General features: G+C 37.4%; 1 protein-coding gene across 2 annotated transcripts; it reads right to left on the bottom strand.

The window, feature by feature from the left end:
• Positions 1 to 336: 336 nt before the first annotated feature.
• Positions 337 to 15,287, bottom strand: LOC105443679. 2 transcript variants are annotated; one of them, XM_030978141.1, is made up of 6 exons: positions 14,876 to 15,287; positions 10,344 to 10,440; positions 8,836 to 8,989; positions 3,304 to 6,473; positions 2,706 to 2,816; positions 337 to 1,820 (listed from the first exon to the last, which is right to left on the bottom strand). In XM_030978141.1, the coding sequence occupies exons 1-6, from the start codon at positions 14,906 to 14,908 to the stop codon at positions 1,543 to 1,545; spliced, it is 3,843 nt and encodes a 1,280-aa protein (XP_030834001.1). In that variant the 5' UTR covers positions 14,909 to 15,287; the 3' UTR covers positions 337 to 1,542. The 2 variants fall into 2 exon arrangements, with proteins under 2 accessions (XP_030834001.1, XP_030834002.1); XM_030978142.1 differs by lacking the exons at positions 8,836 to 8,989; positions 10,344 to 10,440; positions 14,876 to 15,287 and adding an exon at positions 7,642 to 7,975.
• Between the last annotated feature and the right edge of the window lie 2,558 nt (positions 15,288 to 17,845).

Below are 17,845 nucleotides of genomic sequence, written 5' to 3'. Positions count from 1 at the left end.
GGGAAAGACAAAATACTAGGTGATTAAAGTGGATTTTAGAGAAAGTGTAATACTACAAGGGAAATGAACTGTATATTTGATAGAAACAAGGAATAATGGATAGAATGAGAAGATGAATTGTGGGAAATTAAGAACTAACAAGAGAGGATTACATAAACAAAGAATGAAAGAAAACAAATATTTAATAAAAAGGGAATTGAAAGAATTCATTGGCCAGATTTAACAGTGATAAAGATATAAAGAAAAGAGTGGAGGAAATAAAGATTTACATGATAGAAAAAAGATGAGAAATAAAGGGGTAGAATAAAATTTAGAAAGAATAATTTTTAAAGACTGACAAATATGAAAATAAAGCGAGGAATAAAATTTGATAGGATATTACAAGGAATGATGGAAATATTCATTTCATTCTTTCATTCTTTGTTTTTGTATTCCTCTCTTGGTAGTTCTTAATTTCCCACAATTCATCTTCTCACTGTATCCATTCTTCCTTGTTTCTATCATATTAATAGATCATATACCTATGTACTATTACACTTTATCTAAAATCCACTTTACCCACCTAGTATATTTGTCTTTCCCGATGTCAGCCTTAATTATAATCTTCTTATTTGTCTATCATTGAACAAAAAACAATCACAACTTACAACTTCGTTTTTAAAGTAAATTTCCCCACGCATCCCCTTTGAAGACATCATTGAAAAAATGGCCCAGCGAGCCGCGACCCGAGTGTAAAAACAGTCGCTAATTTGAAATAAGATTTCCCCCTTATATTAAAAAGCCGATTTGAAGACACTTAAAAAAAGATGGCCAAACGAGCCGTGACCCGAGTGTTTTTCAGCGCGCCGCGACCCGAGTGTTTAGTACAACCCCATAATAATATCAGAAACAACACAAGTTCTGTCCAAAATGAAAAGGGGCACCCTTTACACATAATAAGGGCACTCTCCCTTGATGATGATATTAATACACTATACTGAACGTGTTCTCATAATAAATGTTGTTTAAGTTTTAATTGTGTCACAAATGTACAAGCATTACACTAGTCAATTCCCCTACTGCCTTCTTATGCTGCCATTATGGTATGTAAATACAAATACTTGACTGTTTGATTACAACTTCCACTGATTTATTTCGTTAAAAAATCTATGGGTTTTTTTCTTGTTCAAATAGGATATTTCCAACTCATGCTGCAAAATTCTCATTGTAATCAGTACATGTTGCCTAAACGATATGCTCCCTGTCATTGATATCTGGGAGTGGCCAAGCATAGGTCCACTAAGACCCTAACACAATTACAAATTGCCGGATGCCTACAAAAATGATAATAAAACCTCAAAATAACAAATCCTTTGCCAGTAGAGTGGGTAAACATTTTATGAATACATGGAGAAACCAAATATAAAAGAATACACATTTTAGACTGTAATAACAAGAACATGCCTTGTAATTTATGAGCATTTTCAGCAGTTTGGTGACTCAAAACAAAAGCATGTGTGTATTCAATATAAAAATGGTGATTTGATATTAAAGGGAATGTTTTTACCAAGGCTGTGTTTTTCTGCTTTTGGTAACCTTCGAGTTTCTTACGTAGTCTTTGATGTTGACCCACGTTCTGTGTTTCAGCACAGCTTCAGCTTTCAAGCATTCGTCTATCGCTCTCTTGCCAGGTAGCTTAGAATGAACAGTCATAAAGGCTCCTAAACGTCTCTGGACAGCCGACTTTTCCGCATCGCTCCATGCTGTCTTTCGTTTCTTCCTTATTGGCTGTTCATCAACCTCTTCCAGTACATGTTGCGTTTTCCTTTGCCTTTTGGTACCTAATGAAAGACAATAACAAAAAAATGTTGCAATTATACTATGCAGAATAATAAATGCAGTATCACATACTGTTTCTCTGAGTCTCTGACCCATGAACTTGAAGAGTGCATTACTGTTATGAGGATGGAAGGAGAGGAAGAATATTTAAATCCTCTTTTGCAGTGATGCAGAATAGAGTGTGATCCTGGGAGGAATACACTTAAACGATTTTTTTTTGCGGGAAGAAAGCCATCATATAATTTTGTAAAGCTCATATTTCGTGAAATTATGGGCATCTACCGTTTAGGGGAGTCGGGCACAAACAAGTCTTTAAATTATCTGACAGTGTCATGACAGATGGGGTTATGTTTCACATATTCTACCCGGTTTCTATTGGTCATTTATTTTGCTAATCTAGCTCAGTTTTGGGTTTATTTGGGAGGGGCTCCTGGCTGCCTCCATTTTCATCCATTTCCTAGTATATTGTAGTGATTGCTGTGTGCATGAAAAAAAGTACATTTTGTATTACCTTGACAACCCCTGACTCCCAGTCTAGAACAAAAGGGCCACGATCACATAATACTTTCTGAGTCTATATTATTGTATGTACACAATTTTTTTTTAGTTTAGAGAAGTTTAGATATAGAGACCAATTAAATTCACTAATAGATTTTCTCCGTCATTGGCAACGGCCTTTTTGTGAGGCTACATTACAATTATAATTGTGCTATAATTTTTAACAATTCAAAATGCACAAATATTGGTACGTGGTGATTTCAACAGGAAAAAGTTTGGTTTCACTTTGGCTTTTGAGGATGATTGAGAGTGCGGTACAATAGGCAAAATTAACATTTAGGTTTGCAAAAAGAAATTTTTAGATGCTCTCATTGGACTTAAAGTCATACCTTTTTGGGAGCATCCAGGTAGCTGACGTTCGACATCATGATCACCAGAATCAACATCGCTGTCACAATTGTCATCACATGATTCAGGTCCCTGTTCTCCAGTGTCGATCTCTGTACATAAAATAATAATCAATAATATTCACCAAAAAGAAAATCTGGGTCAACTGCAAAGAAAACATACTTGTAATTTAAAACAAAAGAATATAATCAATTATTTCTAAATACAACATGGTAGAATTGGCACCAGGTATATGCCACATGTGTGGATCGAGTCAAACAAATGCCTTAATTACCCCTAATCTAAATAAATTGAAACAAACAAGTGAACAATATAGTGAGGAATATTTAACTGCATGGTTCATTTGAAAACAACACTTTTCATTAATTCAATAATGTTGCAGCATGTTTATCAATTTACATATTTTGTATTTGATAATTGTCAAGTTGAGTGGAAATCAGAAATACTTGATTCTTAAAATTAGTACATGCTACATGGTTTGTTATTCATCCCACTTATCCCTCGCCATGATGTTTCTCATCTCATTAGGGTTTGGATTGAGATCCCCACTGTATAATTCTACCCTCATCACAAATTTACCTTCATCTAACTTGATTTGAAGCTCATCCAGACTTTTTGCAGTGCCAATCAGCTGGACCGGGTTCCCAGCTTTTCCCTCCATGGCGAACAGGATCTTTGATATTTTGGCCACCTGCATAGCAGCATCTGGCAGTCTATAATACTCCCTATGTATCCTAATATCGTGGCCCATGAAGTTTGCTAAGGCGTCCATCTCATGGTCCCTCAAGCTCATTAGTTGTGACATGGTAGCTACATGCTTCCGTAATTTTGTGGATCGAAGTGTTGAAGGATTTTGTGCTCCACATGCTTCTGACAGCTCACGGAGAGCATCTGACCCTCGAACATGAGATGTAGTGTCACTATTGGCTACAGCGAACAGGTATTTGTTGCTTGGGTTTACACCTGCTTCCTCCCTGTGGGATACAAGGGTGTCTACACATGATTTCATGGAGTCTGTCACAAGGATCGGCACTGTCCTGCCACGTTTTCCTACTACCTCAACTCTCCAGAGAAACTTTACAAGATTTTTTTCCCAGTCTTTCAGCATCTCTAGTTGTCCTTCCACCATATGAGATTCACCTTTCTTGATTTTATTGTAGTCATCAAGAGTCATCTTGCTGATTTCCCCTTGTCTCCTCCTATTAAACACAATGAGATGAGCCAGCATGGTCTTGTTGAGTTCTCTCCATGTGCTATGGTTTTCGATTGCGGTCCCAGATGACAGTTTGTCTACACAAAGTTCAGCCTGTACCTCTAGGTGTCTTGACAAAGCCACAACATCACTCGTTAGGGGTAGGAGTTTGGGCTGGTTTCGTTTCCTCTGGTACAAAGTTCGTAGAGCATGAGTAGAGATTTCAGATCCCCAACAAGTGTCCAGCAGCTTGATGAACTTTTCTACAAGTTTCTGCATGTCATCCCCATCTCTGTCCATCAAAGCCTTACTCAGGAGCACAAAGGCAGCCTTTCTTAAGGTATGTCCCAGCTTAAGTGCTAGACTTGGTGTATTGAACAAGTGGTTCTCCTCATCAAAGCCTGCCACTTTCTTGACAGCACTCAAGACAGTCATAAAACCATTTGGTGATATCAGGGAAGTCAGACTTGCCTTGCCATTGCAGCTGCAACGTCTAAACTGAAGTACAAGTCTTCCTAGTTCTCGTAACTTGCATCTGATGTGGTTGTGCTGTTCTTCGTCATGGCCCAATTTCTTAGAGTACACCTTGGCCAATTCTAGAATCAACTGATCATTTAGAATGCAGGCCTTGATTTCATCATCGCTGAGACCACTCAGTACTTTGTGTGTTATAGAATCTCTTGATGTGCAGGGCACTGGTGGAAGCAAGAGTCGACCTTGTGCTAATAGTCTTCTTCGTTTTTTCTTTTGCTCCTTAGCCGGCTCTTCTTGCTTCAAAATGCAGCGGTGTTTCCACAATTCGGCTTTCGCAAACCATCCCAAACAATCTTTGCAAGGCTGATAATCACGGGGCTTTGCTTCACAAGAAGGTCTATATACGACCACAAGCTCTCCATGACCCTTTTCGAAGACCCTGTAGTTGTGCATGTGATTTCCTTTATTTCTTATCAATGTCAATAGCTTATCCTTTTCTTTTCGATTCGTTGCTGCCATGTATTGAGCCACCTTTATTTCATTGGAATGTTGTGACCGCAGGTGATCAGGAAGTTTTTTGTGGGGCTTCTCACACATCATGCAATAAGCTACCTTGTCATATTTTCGCCCTCCTTGATTGTTGGTCTTCATCACAGTTATCCCCTCATGGTCAGCATCAATGCCTCCATATCTTGATGATGCCTCCAATGACTGATCTGATGACAGAGATTTCAGTGATCGAGTGATGCCATTTATTGATGTACATTTAGCCTTAGGCAATGATGCTTGAGAATTATTTAATGAAGTCTTCCCTGAAGAGTCAGAATCTCCTTGAGAATCACAGACATAGTCTGGATCATCATCACTATCATCATTATGGTCAGATAATGTGTCCTCATTATCACTTGAAAAAATATTTTGTGAAAGGGTTCCATCTGGTACCATCAATGCTTGTGTGGCAGGCTCAGGGAATGGTTCCCAGTGCTCTCGGTTATTAGGGGGGTTTCTGCATAGATCATCAGATGTGTCATCATTATCAGCAAGAAAATTGGACAGTGAAAGGTTTCTATCTGGTTCCATTAAAGGTTGTGTGGCAAGCTCAGTAAATGGTTCCCAATGCACTTGGTTATTAGGGGGGTTTATGCATGGATCATCACATGTGTCATCATTATCAGCTGAAACATTAAACTGTGAAATCTTTCCATCTGATTCCATTAAAGCTTGTGTGGCAGGCTCAGGGGATGGTTCCCAATTTGTTTCGTTATTAGGGGGGTTTCTGCATAGATCATCAGATGTTTCAGCATCATCAGTTAGAACATTGGAGAGTGGAAGGTTTCCATCTGGTTCTATTAAAGGTTGTGTGGCAAGCTCAGTAAATGATTCCCAATGCACTTGGTTATTAGGGGGGTTTATGCATGGATCATCACATGTGTCATCATTATCAACTGGAACATCAAACTGGGAGAGCTTTCCATCTGATTCCATTAACGCTTGTGTGGCAGGCTCAGGGGATGGTTCCCAATGTTCTTGGTTATTAGAGGGGTTCCGGCATGGATCATCACATGTGTCATCATTATTAGCTGAAACACTGAACTGTGAAATCTTACCATCTGATTCCATTAAAGCTTGTGTGGCAGGCTTAGGGGATGGTTCCCAATTTGTTTCGTTATTAGGGGGGTTTCTGCATCGATCTTCAGATGTTTCATCATCATCAGCTCGAACATTGGACTGTGAAAAGTTTCCATCTGGTTCCACTAGTTCTTGTGTGGCAGGCTCGGAGAATGGTGAACAAACTTTTTCTGGGTCTGGTGGGAGGTTTGCAGAATTTTGCAGAATTTCAGGTTTTTCATCTTGGACTCCACTGTGTAATTGAGTAGGACTTGGGAATACAAAATTATCTCCCACCCCATAATCATATAACACTTCTTCACCTTCTTTGATTTTCTTCAATGAGAAGAGAACCAGTTCTGGTTCATTGTGAGGGTTCTCTCTAATCTTCATTCTGCTGTTGACTTCACCCCTCCAACCATGGTTGACGAGTCGTCCCAGTTGTTGTTTAGTTGGTTCGACTGATGCATCCCTACTGGAAATGAAATTGAAAAAAAATGAAAACATTAGATTCATCAATGTTTAAAATTACAATGAATCACTGAAACATACAAGTATATGTGGGTTACAATTTGTGATTTCACTTTAGGTTTTCTCTGTTGTCAGATATTATTTGATTAACTGTTACTTTTCAAGTAGGGTATCACTCAAAGAAGAATCGTTACAGTCATGATTTTTGTTAACGCATGGTTAATTTTAGGAGGAAATTTGAAATACAAGTAACATAGGAAACAAATAGGTAACATTACATGTAGGCATTGGAAATCATAACCAATATCATGAACATTAAACATGCATATGTTTACTTTTCATAAAACAAGATTTGCCTTAAAATTGTAATGCTACAAAATGTCACCGTGCATCAGACAAGAGTACCGAGGCGAAAAAAGACGACGAACTAACCGTGGAAGATTTTTTTCAATATAAATACAAATAACAAAAAAAAACAAAAAAAAAAACACAAAGGTCGAATAACGACACGCCCTACAAGCCACGGGCAACAGCATTGCGAACAAAATATATCCTCTCAAGACCCTCTGAAATACGAGAGCCAAAGACATTACATGGTATAACAAAAATAACAAAAAAGAGAGAGAAGCGACCAAATTGGGGAAAGGGCAAGGAGAGGCAACAGACTAAAGGGAAAATTTACAATTTCGGACATATCTATCCACAAGATGTTTACACCGGGTGGGAGAGATGGAAGAAGGCTTCGGCAGGGGAGAAGGAACATGCGGAGAAGAAAGATGAGTCCAAGGAGAAGAAGGGAGGGAGAGATGAGGAAAGATTAAAAAATAGCATGGGAAAAAGGAAAAAAAGCATTATGATAAACAAGAACAGACGTGTAGAATGAGGGGGGAAAGAAGAAAATAATCTATCTAATCTTTAAAAGTGGAACGTAGCTCCAAAAAGCAAATAAAGAATACAATATAAAAAGTGGCTACTAGCACAAACCTGAATTCATATCAAACGGACCAAACATGTATGCAGTGTTATATTATTCTAGAATGAGCAAAGAAAGCAGGAAATCCAATGCAGGGTTTGAATTGTGCATTGAAAACTACATCCTCAATGAAGATTATGTTTACCAACTGTATGATTTTTGTTCTCAAGTTTTCAAATGATTTTTCAATAAATCTTACCATTTGACATATGTTGGCCCATCTCAGATCATCTTCCCAGATTATAAAGAAGAGGAAATTTGGGAAATTACAAAATGAATGATGAACATTTAACAAAGAAGGATAACAGAAATTAAAAGCAGAAGATGTATAAAGACAACAAGCAGGAGTAGCGAAATGAGAAATGCAGCTACAATGCGAGGATGACGCTGGACAACAGACATTGAAAGAAATGAATTAGGAGGATGGGAAGGGAGAGGAGGAGACAAAGCAGATGAAGAAGTTGAATGAGGAGTTGATGAGCGAGGGGTTAGGAGAGGGGTTGAGGGAGGGGTTGGGAGAGGGGTTGGGAGAGGGGTTAGGAGAGGGGTTGAGGGAGGGGTTGTGTGAGGGGTTGATTGGGGGGTGCGGGGAGGTGTTAGGGGAAGTAATGAATGAACAGATGAAGTAATATCAGACTGAAGTGAAGATGAGGTGTAGAAGAAAGGGGGAGTAGAAAAAGAGTCTTCCGATGACATATTGCAGGGAACTGATGAACCAGCATCATTTAAAACTTCACTGGAGGGAGAGGGAGGTGGTGCAAGCTGCGTAGAAATTTCCGAATCTGTTTCATCATTTAAAACTTCACTGGAGGGAGAGGGAGGTGGTGCAAGTTGCATAGAAATTTCCGAATCTGTTTCATCTGTAAGATGAAATGTGGAGTGTACAAAAAAAAACATGGACTTTTCAGTGTAATGCACCTTTCTTTTATATCCAATATTTGTACCAAATATTGTTTTATATTCTCATTTTATGCTCTCCAAAATGGAATATGATCTGTTGGACTGACAAGGTTGAATAATTGTCATTGGTAAGATTGTGTGTTTTGTGTATGATAGCTAAAACAGGTTTGAATAGATAGAGAAGAATATAAGTTGCATATTTGTTCTATGCTGTCCTTGCCGTATTGATACTTTCTGCAGAAAAATGTATGTGTACTGTATGTGGTCAGTCCACGGGTTTATTCAAAAGCACGGAATAGAATTTGACAGATATGACTAGCTTTCGATCTTTCTCTAGGGAAAAAACAAAAACCACTGGTAGAAAATATGTTGCCCTGTCAACCCACATGTTTACGACTACGTCATAAGCATATACCCTTAGGTTTGTTTTCAACACCTATCATTACAAAATATACTTTTCAATAAATCAAGTCGTCATAGTATGTAGACTTACCACCATTTCGTCCCTTTCCATGTGAAAAAGTATCTGAAGCAAGTTTCACAGTCTGCATCTCTTTGTTCCCCCACATCTCTGGTTACCAGATCTCCTCTGTACCACAAAAGGAATTCTCCCTCTTCAAACGTTTTGGTGGTAAAGACTGCTCTACCTGTGATTGAAGAAATACATAATCTTCATGAGATCAATCATGCGAGTTTGAACATTGTGAATATGATGTTACAAGTATATTTGTCTGTCATTTAAGATAATGCTCATGCAGGTGTGATAAGTAACTCGGACTCGTACTTGTAAGAAGGCACTTATTTTCAAAATTGGTTGAGTTTTAAATAACATTTGTGTGTCTTTTTGGTCACATTGCCATCAAGCAGACTTGTAAGCAACACATTGTATTTAATATTAGTATGCTGCAGATATTAAATTACAATGTCATGCATGTCATGATGAACATGACGTTTTCTCTAGATTTTCTAAAAACATTTTGACATTCAACCCCATGAGGAGGCATTAAAATTCATTTCAAGGTCTAACCTTTAAACACTTAACCAAATCAAGTTTAATACCTCCTGCTTTACAAAAGAGCCCTGTACATACAAATATTTACAAAAAAATAGAATACATTGTAGAAAACATTTTTAAAAAAGCTTTAAAAAAATAAAAACTAGATCAAAATGAACAGAAGGCCTTAAATATTAAACATTTAAGATATTATTGATACAAAGAAAAATGACCAAAAAAATATTTTAAAAAATACACATGCCGTAAAAATAGACTACACAACTGCAAACAGACAAACAAACAAAACTAACTTATGGTAAAAGTCATGATATAACATTAGGTACCAGTGCATGCATTAAAGTGATAGAGGGAGTGACTTAATTTGGTTTTTTAACATTTGGAGTGAAGTTGCCGTGCGAATATGAGTCGGTAGATTGTTATAGATGCTTGGAGCAGTGAAAGAAAAAGAACGTTTTTTAAATTCAGTCTTTGGTTTCAGGATAAATAAGGGATTTAAGGTAGAATGACAAGTAACAAAGTAAACTGGACGATTATGACCTAAAGATTCTAAATAAGGGGCTAGATTATTGAGTATTTTGTAGACGAAAATGCAGTAATGGTAATTGATCCTATTTGCAACACTTTGCCATTGAAGACTGCTTCAAGCAATTAAGTGTTGAATTAAGATTATAAAAACAGAAAAATATGAGGGAAAGCATATCAAATATTCTACTGCATGAAATTAATGAAATATACAGAAAGGGTATAGATTTTACTAAAGAAGTTGACCTGTTTAACTGCGAAGGGTATCAAAGTTACTCTGAAAAGAGCTGGTGATTTTCAGACAATAGGCGATGAGGTGTGATCAAAGAACCATACCAGGCGTTCCTTGCATAGTCTAGCTCTGAATCAATATTTTATTGAGCATATTAATGTTAGATATCTATGCTACAGTGAATTTTCACTATTAATACAATCTACATGTACATGTATGTAACCTCACTCACCTTTGTCAGGCAGCTGTTTCACTGTAAATCCTTCAGGATCAACTTCACTAAAAATATCTGGAACTGTCTGTCTGGTTTGACTTCTGAGAATCCGATTCTGAAACAGGTCAAGTAAATATTAGTAATATTATGCAGAAACACAGCTGTGAGCAAGCTGGAAGAAAATATCTAAATATTACACCCCCACCCCCCACATCCTCCCCCTTATCATACTGGAATTTGCCAAAATATTGCTACTCATATCCATGCTCAATTTTATTATATTATTTGTTAAAATCATGAGGTATTATGAAACACGTCCATTATGATGTACATCAAGGGGGTCATGTAAATACATGGCTCCACATTTCCCATGCACACATCTTATCATATTTGACTCATTTGCAATAGATATAGATTGCTCCACATTTCCTATGCACACATTTATACATATCTAGCCCATATGCAATAATAAATGTGGCTCCACATTTCCCATGCACACATTTATACATATCTGGCTGATGTGTAATATATATAGATATGGCTCCACATTTCCCATGCACACATTTATACATCTTCAATCCACCTTAAATAGTTGAGATAAACATGGCTCCACATTTCCCATGCACCCATTTATACACATCTGGCCTATATGTAATATATAAATGGCTCCACATTTCCCATGCACAAATGTATAGACATCTGGCCCATGTGTAATATATATATATATATATGGCTCCACATTTCCCATGCATAAATTTATACATATCTGGGTCATGTGTAATATATATATAGATATGGCTCCACATTTCCCATGCACACATTTATACACATCTGGCCCATTTGTAATATATATATATGGCTCCACATTTTCCATGCACACATTTATACACATCTGGCCCATGTATAATATATATATATATATATGGCTCCACATTTCCCATGCACACATTTATACACATCTGGCCTATGTGTAATATATATATATATATGGCTCCACATTTCCCATGCACACATTTATACACATCTGGCCCATGTGTAATATATATATGGCTCCACATTTCCCATGCACACATTTATACACATCTGGCCCATGTGTAATATATATATGGCTCCACATTTCCCATGCACACATTTATACATCTGGTCCATGTGTAATATATATATGGCTCCACATTTCCCATGCACACATTTATACACATCTGGCCCATGTGTAATATATATATGTCTCCACATTTCCCATGCACACATTTATACACATCTGGCCCATTTGTAATATATATATATATGGCTCCACATTTTCCATGCACACATTTATACACATCTGGCCCATGTATAATATATATAAATATGGCTCCACATTTCCCATGCACACATTTATACAAATCTGGCCCATGTATAATATATATATATATATGGCTCCACATTTCCCATGCACACATTTATACACATCTGGCCCATGTGTAATATATATATATGGCTCCACATTTCCCATGCACACATTTTTACACATCTGGCCCATGTGTAATATATATATGGCTCCACATTTCCCATGCACACATTTATACACATCTGGCCCATGTGTAATATATATATGTGGCTCCACATTTCCCATGCACACATTTATACATCTGGCCCATGTGTAATATATATATGGCTCCACATTTCCCATGGACACATTTATACACATCTGGCCCATGTGTAATATATATATATATGGCTCCACATTTCCCATGCACACATTTATACATCTTCAATCCACCTTAAATAGTTCAGATAAACATGGTTCCACATTTTCCATGCGCACATTTATACATATCTGGGTCATGTGTAATATATATATAGATATGGCTCCACATTTCCCATGCACACATTTATACACGTCTGGCCCATTATATATATATATATATATATGGCTCCACATTTCCCATGCACACAGTTATACAAATCTGGCCCATGTATAATGGCTCCACAGTTCCCATGCACACATTTATACGTCTTCAATCCACCTTAAATAGTTCAGTTAAACATGGCTCCACATTTTCCATGCACACATTTATACATATCTGGGTCATATGTAATATATATATGGCTCCACATTTCCCATGCACACATTTATACACATCTGGCCCATGTGTAATATATATCCTATGGCTCCACATTTCCCATGCACACATTTAAACACATATTGCCCATGTAGATCTATATCTAGTTATGGCTCCACATTTCCCGTGCACACATTTATACACATCTGACCCAGATTATTATGGCTCCACATTTCCCATGCACACATTTATACACACCTGGCCCATGTGAGTTATATACAGATAGGCCTAGACCTATGGCTCCACATTTCCCATGCACACATTTATACATCTTCAATCCACCTTAAATAGTTGAGATAAACATGGCTCCACATTTCCCATGCACCCATTTATACACATCTGGCCTATATGTAATATATAAATGGCTCCACATTTCCCATGCACAAATGTATAGACATCTGGCCCATGTGTAATATATATATATATGGCTCCACATTTCCCATGCATAAATTTATACATATCTGGGTCATGTGTAATATATATATAGATATGGCTCCACATTTCCCATGCACACATTTATACACATCTGGCCCATTTGTAATATATATATATGGCTCCACATTTTCCATGCACACATTTATACACATCTGGCCCATGTATAATATATATATATATATATGGCTCCACATTTCCCATGCACACATTTATACACATCTGGCCTATGTGTAATATATATATATATGGCTCCACATTTCCCATGCACACATTTATACACATCTGGCCCATGTGTAATATATATATGGCTCCACATTTCCCATGCACACATTTATACACATCTGGCCCATGTGTAATATATATATGGCTCCACATTTCCCATGCACACATTTATACATCTGGTCCATGTGTAATATATATATGGCTCCACATTTCCCATGCACACATTTATACACATCTGGCCCATGTGTAATATATATATGTCTCCACATTTCCCATGCACACATTTATACACATCTGGCCCATTTGTAATATATATATATATGGCTCCACATTTTCCATGCACACATTTATACACATCTGGCCCATGTATAATATATATAAATATGGCTCCACATTTCCCATGCACACATTTATACAAATCTGGCCCATGTATAATATATATATATATATGGCTCCACATTTCCCATGCACACATTTATACACATCTGGCCCATGTGTAATATATATATATGGCTCCACATTTCCCATGCACACATTTTTACACATCTGGCCCATGTGTAATATATATATGGCTCCACATTTCCCATGCACACATTTATACACATCTGGCCCATGTGTAATATATATATGTGGCTCCACATTTCCCATGCACACATTTATACATCTGGCCCATGTGTAATATATATATGGCTCCACATTTCCCATGGACACATTTATACACATCTGGCCCATGTGTAATATATATATATATGGCTCCACATTTCCCATGCACACATTTATACATCTTCAATCCACCTTAAATAGTTCAGATAAACATGGTTCCACATTTTCCATGCGCACATTTATACATATCTGGGTCATATGTAATATATATATAGATATGGCTCCACATTTCCCATGCACACATTTATACACGTCTGGCCCATTATATATATATATATATATATATGGCTCCACATTTCCCATGCACACAGTTATACAAATCTGGCCCATGTATAATGGCTCCACAGTTCCCATGCACACATTTATACGTCTTCAATCCACCTTAAATAGTTCAGTTAAACATGGCTCCACATTCTCCATGCACACATTTATACATATCTGGGTCATATGTAATATATATATGGCTCCACATTTCCCGTGCACACATTTATACACATCTGGCCCATGTGTAATATATATCCTATGGCTCCACATTTCCCATGCACACATTTAAACACATATTGCCCATGTAGATCTATATCTAGTTATGGCTCCACATTTCCCGTGCACACATTTATACACATCTGACCCAGATTATTATGGCTCCACATTTCCCATGCACACATTTATACACACCTGGCCCATGTGAGTTATATACAGATAGGCCTAGACCTATGGCTCCACATTTCCCCTGCACACCCTAGACTCTAGGCTAAATCTGGCTGATGTGAAATAGACCTTCGAATCTAACGTTACTAGATATTCCTTTAGTTTAACTCTAAAGTTAGGCCTAAGAAGAACTTATACTAGACCTAGATCTACTACTACTAGTAGCCTAGACTAGTAGTACTAGTCTAGGTCTAGGCCTAACGTTAGGCCTAGATCTACATCTTACTTAGATCTAAGTTAGATTAGATCTACATGTAGGCCTAGACCTATGGGACTATGAGTTTTTTTGTACCCAATATCATGAATAGAACTAGATCTATAGGCCTAAGGAATTCTTTAAAAAGTTGATAGAATATTAATGGGCCTAGACTGGATTAAAAATGAAAGTAAACTTTCTAGATCTAGACTAGTTCTACTTACTTTTGCCAGTTGTGGCTGTACTAATCCCGCCATGACATGTCCATATACGTTAACAGGCACGTCGCAAGGTGCACTGCACCAGCACTGCGCATGCGCTGCATCTAATAAGATACAGACTGTGCAGTGTGTATCCTCATGCTGGCGCTCTTCACTTGATATTATTCTTGAGATCGGAAAATAATACACATATTCAGGCTGCAAGCTATGACTCCAAAGTGGGAAACCGGGGATGGAGTTAAATCGCAGCCGAACGTTGATGGGGTACTACTGGGATGTCCCAAAGCTGATTTAAATCTCGTTTTAATGATTCTGCAACTGTGGAGCTCCACGGTTTGCTGTGTCTCCACAGTTGGAAGTTGTGTATTCATATGAACCTCCCCGATTGACGGTCATTACAAGTGCACACACACACACACACAAACAAACACATACACACTTAATCGTATTGTCCCGTGTTGTACCAATATTCATATCCAACTCTTTGGGTTAGGGTTTTTGCTCAAAAATGGCGTTTCAGAAATGAAGTCAGTCTCCGGTACACGTTCCCCTCTTGGTAAAAGTTATTTTAGATCCAGAGTCAGGTATATAGCTTGATATTTGAATTTGAATTTGAATTTTAATTGAATTTCACATGATAATCCAAATTTTCTAACGCCCCGTTGATCATGTTTGAGTTTGAGTAAAAATAATGACAAGTAAAACATAATGTGTCAAGCATGATTACCTCAAATATAACAATATAACAGAAGGTCGATAACATTACACATGAATAATAATGTTTTTTTAACTATAGGTTTTCAACGCTGCTTAAGGTTTTACATTAATATACGAATGTATTAGTAGGCCGTAATTAAACATCCTTACAACTTGGCAGTACATTCTCACCCTTCTTAATTTCTGTTGATAATCCCATGAAACCCGCTACACTCTGCTTCTCGTAGACGTCCTCAGCAAGCGAGTCAATCTTCACCTGGTCCTCCAAGGCCTTGAGGACCTGTGTTATGACGTCATCTTCATCGGATGGGAGAGGGACGCTGAGGAGTTCAGCAACCCGGCATGACTCTCTGAACAGAATTCCCTCTCGTAGAGCCCTGATGACTTTCTCACTATGAATCCCACTTTGCCTCGATTTTCCTGTAGAATTTAATTAAGAAGTGGGAAAGTGATCAAGGATTATTGTCGTTGCCCTTCTTGCCAGTCTGCACAAGATGGAATGTAAGTAACAATCTAGAAAAGTTGCGTCTTTAAGTTATCGGATATTATAATAATGACCTCGGTAATTGGCCATAAAGATCCATATAGCCTATTGGTTTGCAATACAAAAAATAACTTTAAAAAAAACTATAATATTAAAGTAGAACCTTGTTCCGTTTATTATTTTCAGAATGATATTTTGTTTGTGATGATATACATTTGCTATTCTTGCAATGTGTATTTTATCTTGAATTATGTACATGTACATGCACAATTATTGTAAAACCAGTGAAAAAAGAATTTCCTGAATGGTCCAAAAATGTCAGTTAAATTCTATTCAGTACTTAGACAATAGCGACATCCTTTCAAATAATTGTCTACATGCAGAATCAAGGGGAAAACTGTTTCAAAAATGTTCTCTCTTTCAGAAATAATTTTTCATATCAGTGGCCAATAGAATTCTTAATAATTCCTTCTAACTTGCAGTAATCAACAGAAATTGTCTTTGATTTGGTCTTGCTATTCGTGGAGATTGTTTACCTGACAGAACAGCCAAAGCCTTCTCTTTCCCAAGAACAGGGAGAACAGCATCGGCCAGGGCGGTTCTGGGATTGTAGGATGGAGGATGGACCATATATTTCCAATGTTTGAGCATGCTAACGATGTCGTCATGGTCAGCGGCTATTCCCAGGTTTTGTCGCAATTCAGCACGCTGGGAGGAGTTTGGTACTGGTCCATACCCCAAGGCGAACATGTCGGCTAGAGATATTGCATATCCTGCAGAAAGAAATGTGTCATCATGATTACGATGCATTAACTCGTAAAGTCGGTATGAATATCTTCATGCTGCATTTTTCAATCATATGCCAAACCTCACCTTTCCGATCGTCAAAGGTGTGATTGAAATAACACTTACCCATCCCCACACACACACACACATGCACAAAGTCACGCACACTAACTCACGCACGCACGCATGCTACATACAGTGGAGAGCGGTCCTTGTTAAAGAAATTCCTTTCACTGTATTCTTTTAAACTAACCTAAGAAATAACGAGAATATTCACAAAACATTTTCCATCTTAACCATAACTTAACCTTTTCTTGAAACTGCTAAACGTTTACCAGCCGCACGACTCACCGTACTTCAGCAACAATGCAAGATCATTGTAGCCAGCTTTGGACAGTGAACTGCAGACTTTACTTCTGTCGTTATTTATCTTGCTGCTATCCTTTGCTAAAAGAGCAAGTGTTCCATTAGAGAGCTGTTTAGGCGTGAAATCTATCCTGTACTTGATGAGTTTCTGATCGGATATTCCAAGAGCTTTGGCGAACGGTTGAATGTCGGTCATGAGAAGACGAACAGCAACGTCAAGTAGTTCAACCAGACATACCTTGTCTTTCATTTGGAAAGGCATCAGCACTGTTGAAAATAAATACAAAAATAGAATATAACCCTAACCTCTAAAATGTATTTATCTTTTCATTTCTTGCAAAATAAATATCGAGCTTCACAAATACCCATTATTATTATCATTAAAAGGGTGAATAAATTGTCTTTTATCAAATGGGTGTATAAGTTCGAGTCATATACCTTTACACTACTATTTAAATATAAATAATGCTTCCCAACAAATACCTTGAATTTTAAATGGCATGTTCGTAGTATACGAAAATATAAGTAGTTACAGGAAGATTACACCGATACAAAACTTCAGATTCTCTTAAAATTATTATATTACCACATTGATACCACAAAAACGAAAACGAAGCGAA

The sequence above is a fragment of the Strongylocentrotus purpuratus genome, unplaced genomic scaffold (genome assembly GCF_000002235.5).
Source record: "Strongylocentrotus purpuratus isolate Spur 01 unplaced genomic scaffold, Spur_5.0 spur5_scaffold_1, whole genome shotgun sequence".
Taxonomy (NCBI): domain Eukaryota; kingdom Metazoa; phylum Echinodermata; class Echinoidea; order Camarodonta; family Strongylocentrotidae; genus Strongylocentrotus; species Strongylocentrotus purpuratus.
Note: the sequence above shows the minus strand (reverse complement) of the source record. Positions and strands in the feature narration are given on the sequence as shown.

Bases quoted from the DNA above. Each gene is read 5' to 3' on its own strand.
- LOC105443679 (XM_030978141.1), bottom strand. From the start codon at position 14,908: ATGGCGGGATTAGTACAGCCACAACTGGCAAAA. The intron at 8,990-10,343 runs GTGAGTGAGGTT...CTTCAATCACAG, and splicing joins GAAACAGCTGCCTGACAAAG to GTAGAGCAGTCTTTACCACC. The intron at 6,474-8,835 runs GTAAGTCTACAT...TTTCATTTCCAG, and splicing joins TGGAAAGGGACGAAATGGTG to TAGGGATGCATCAGTCGAAC.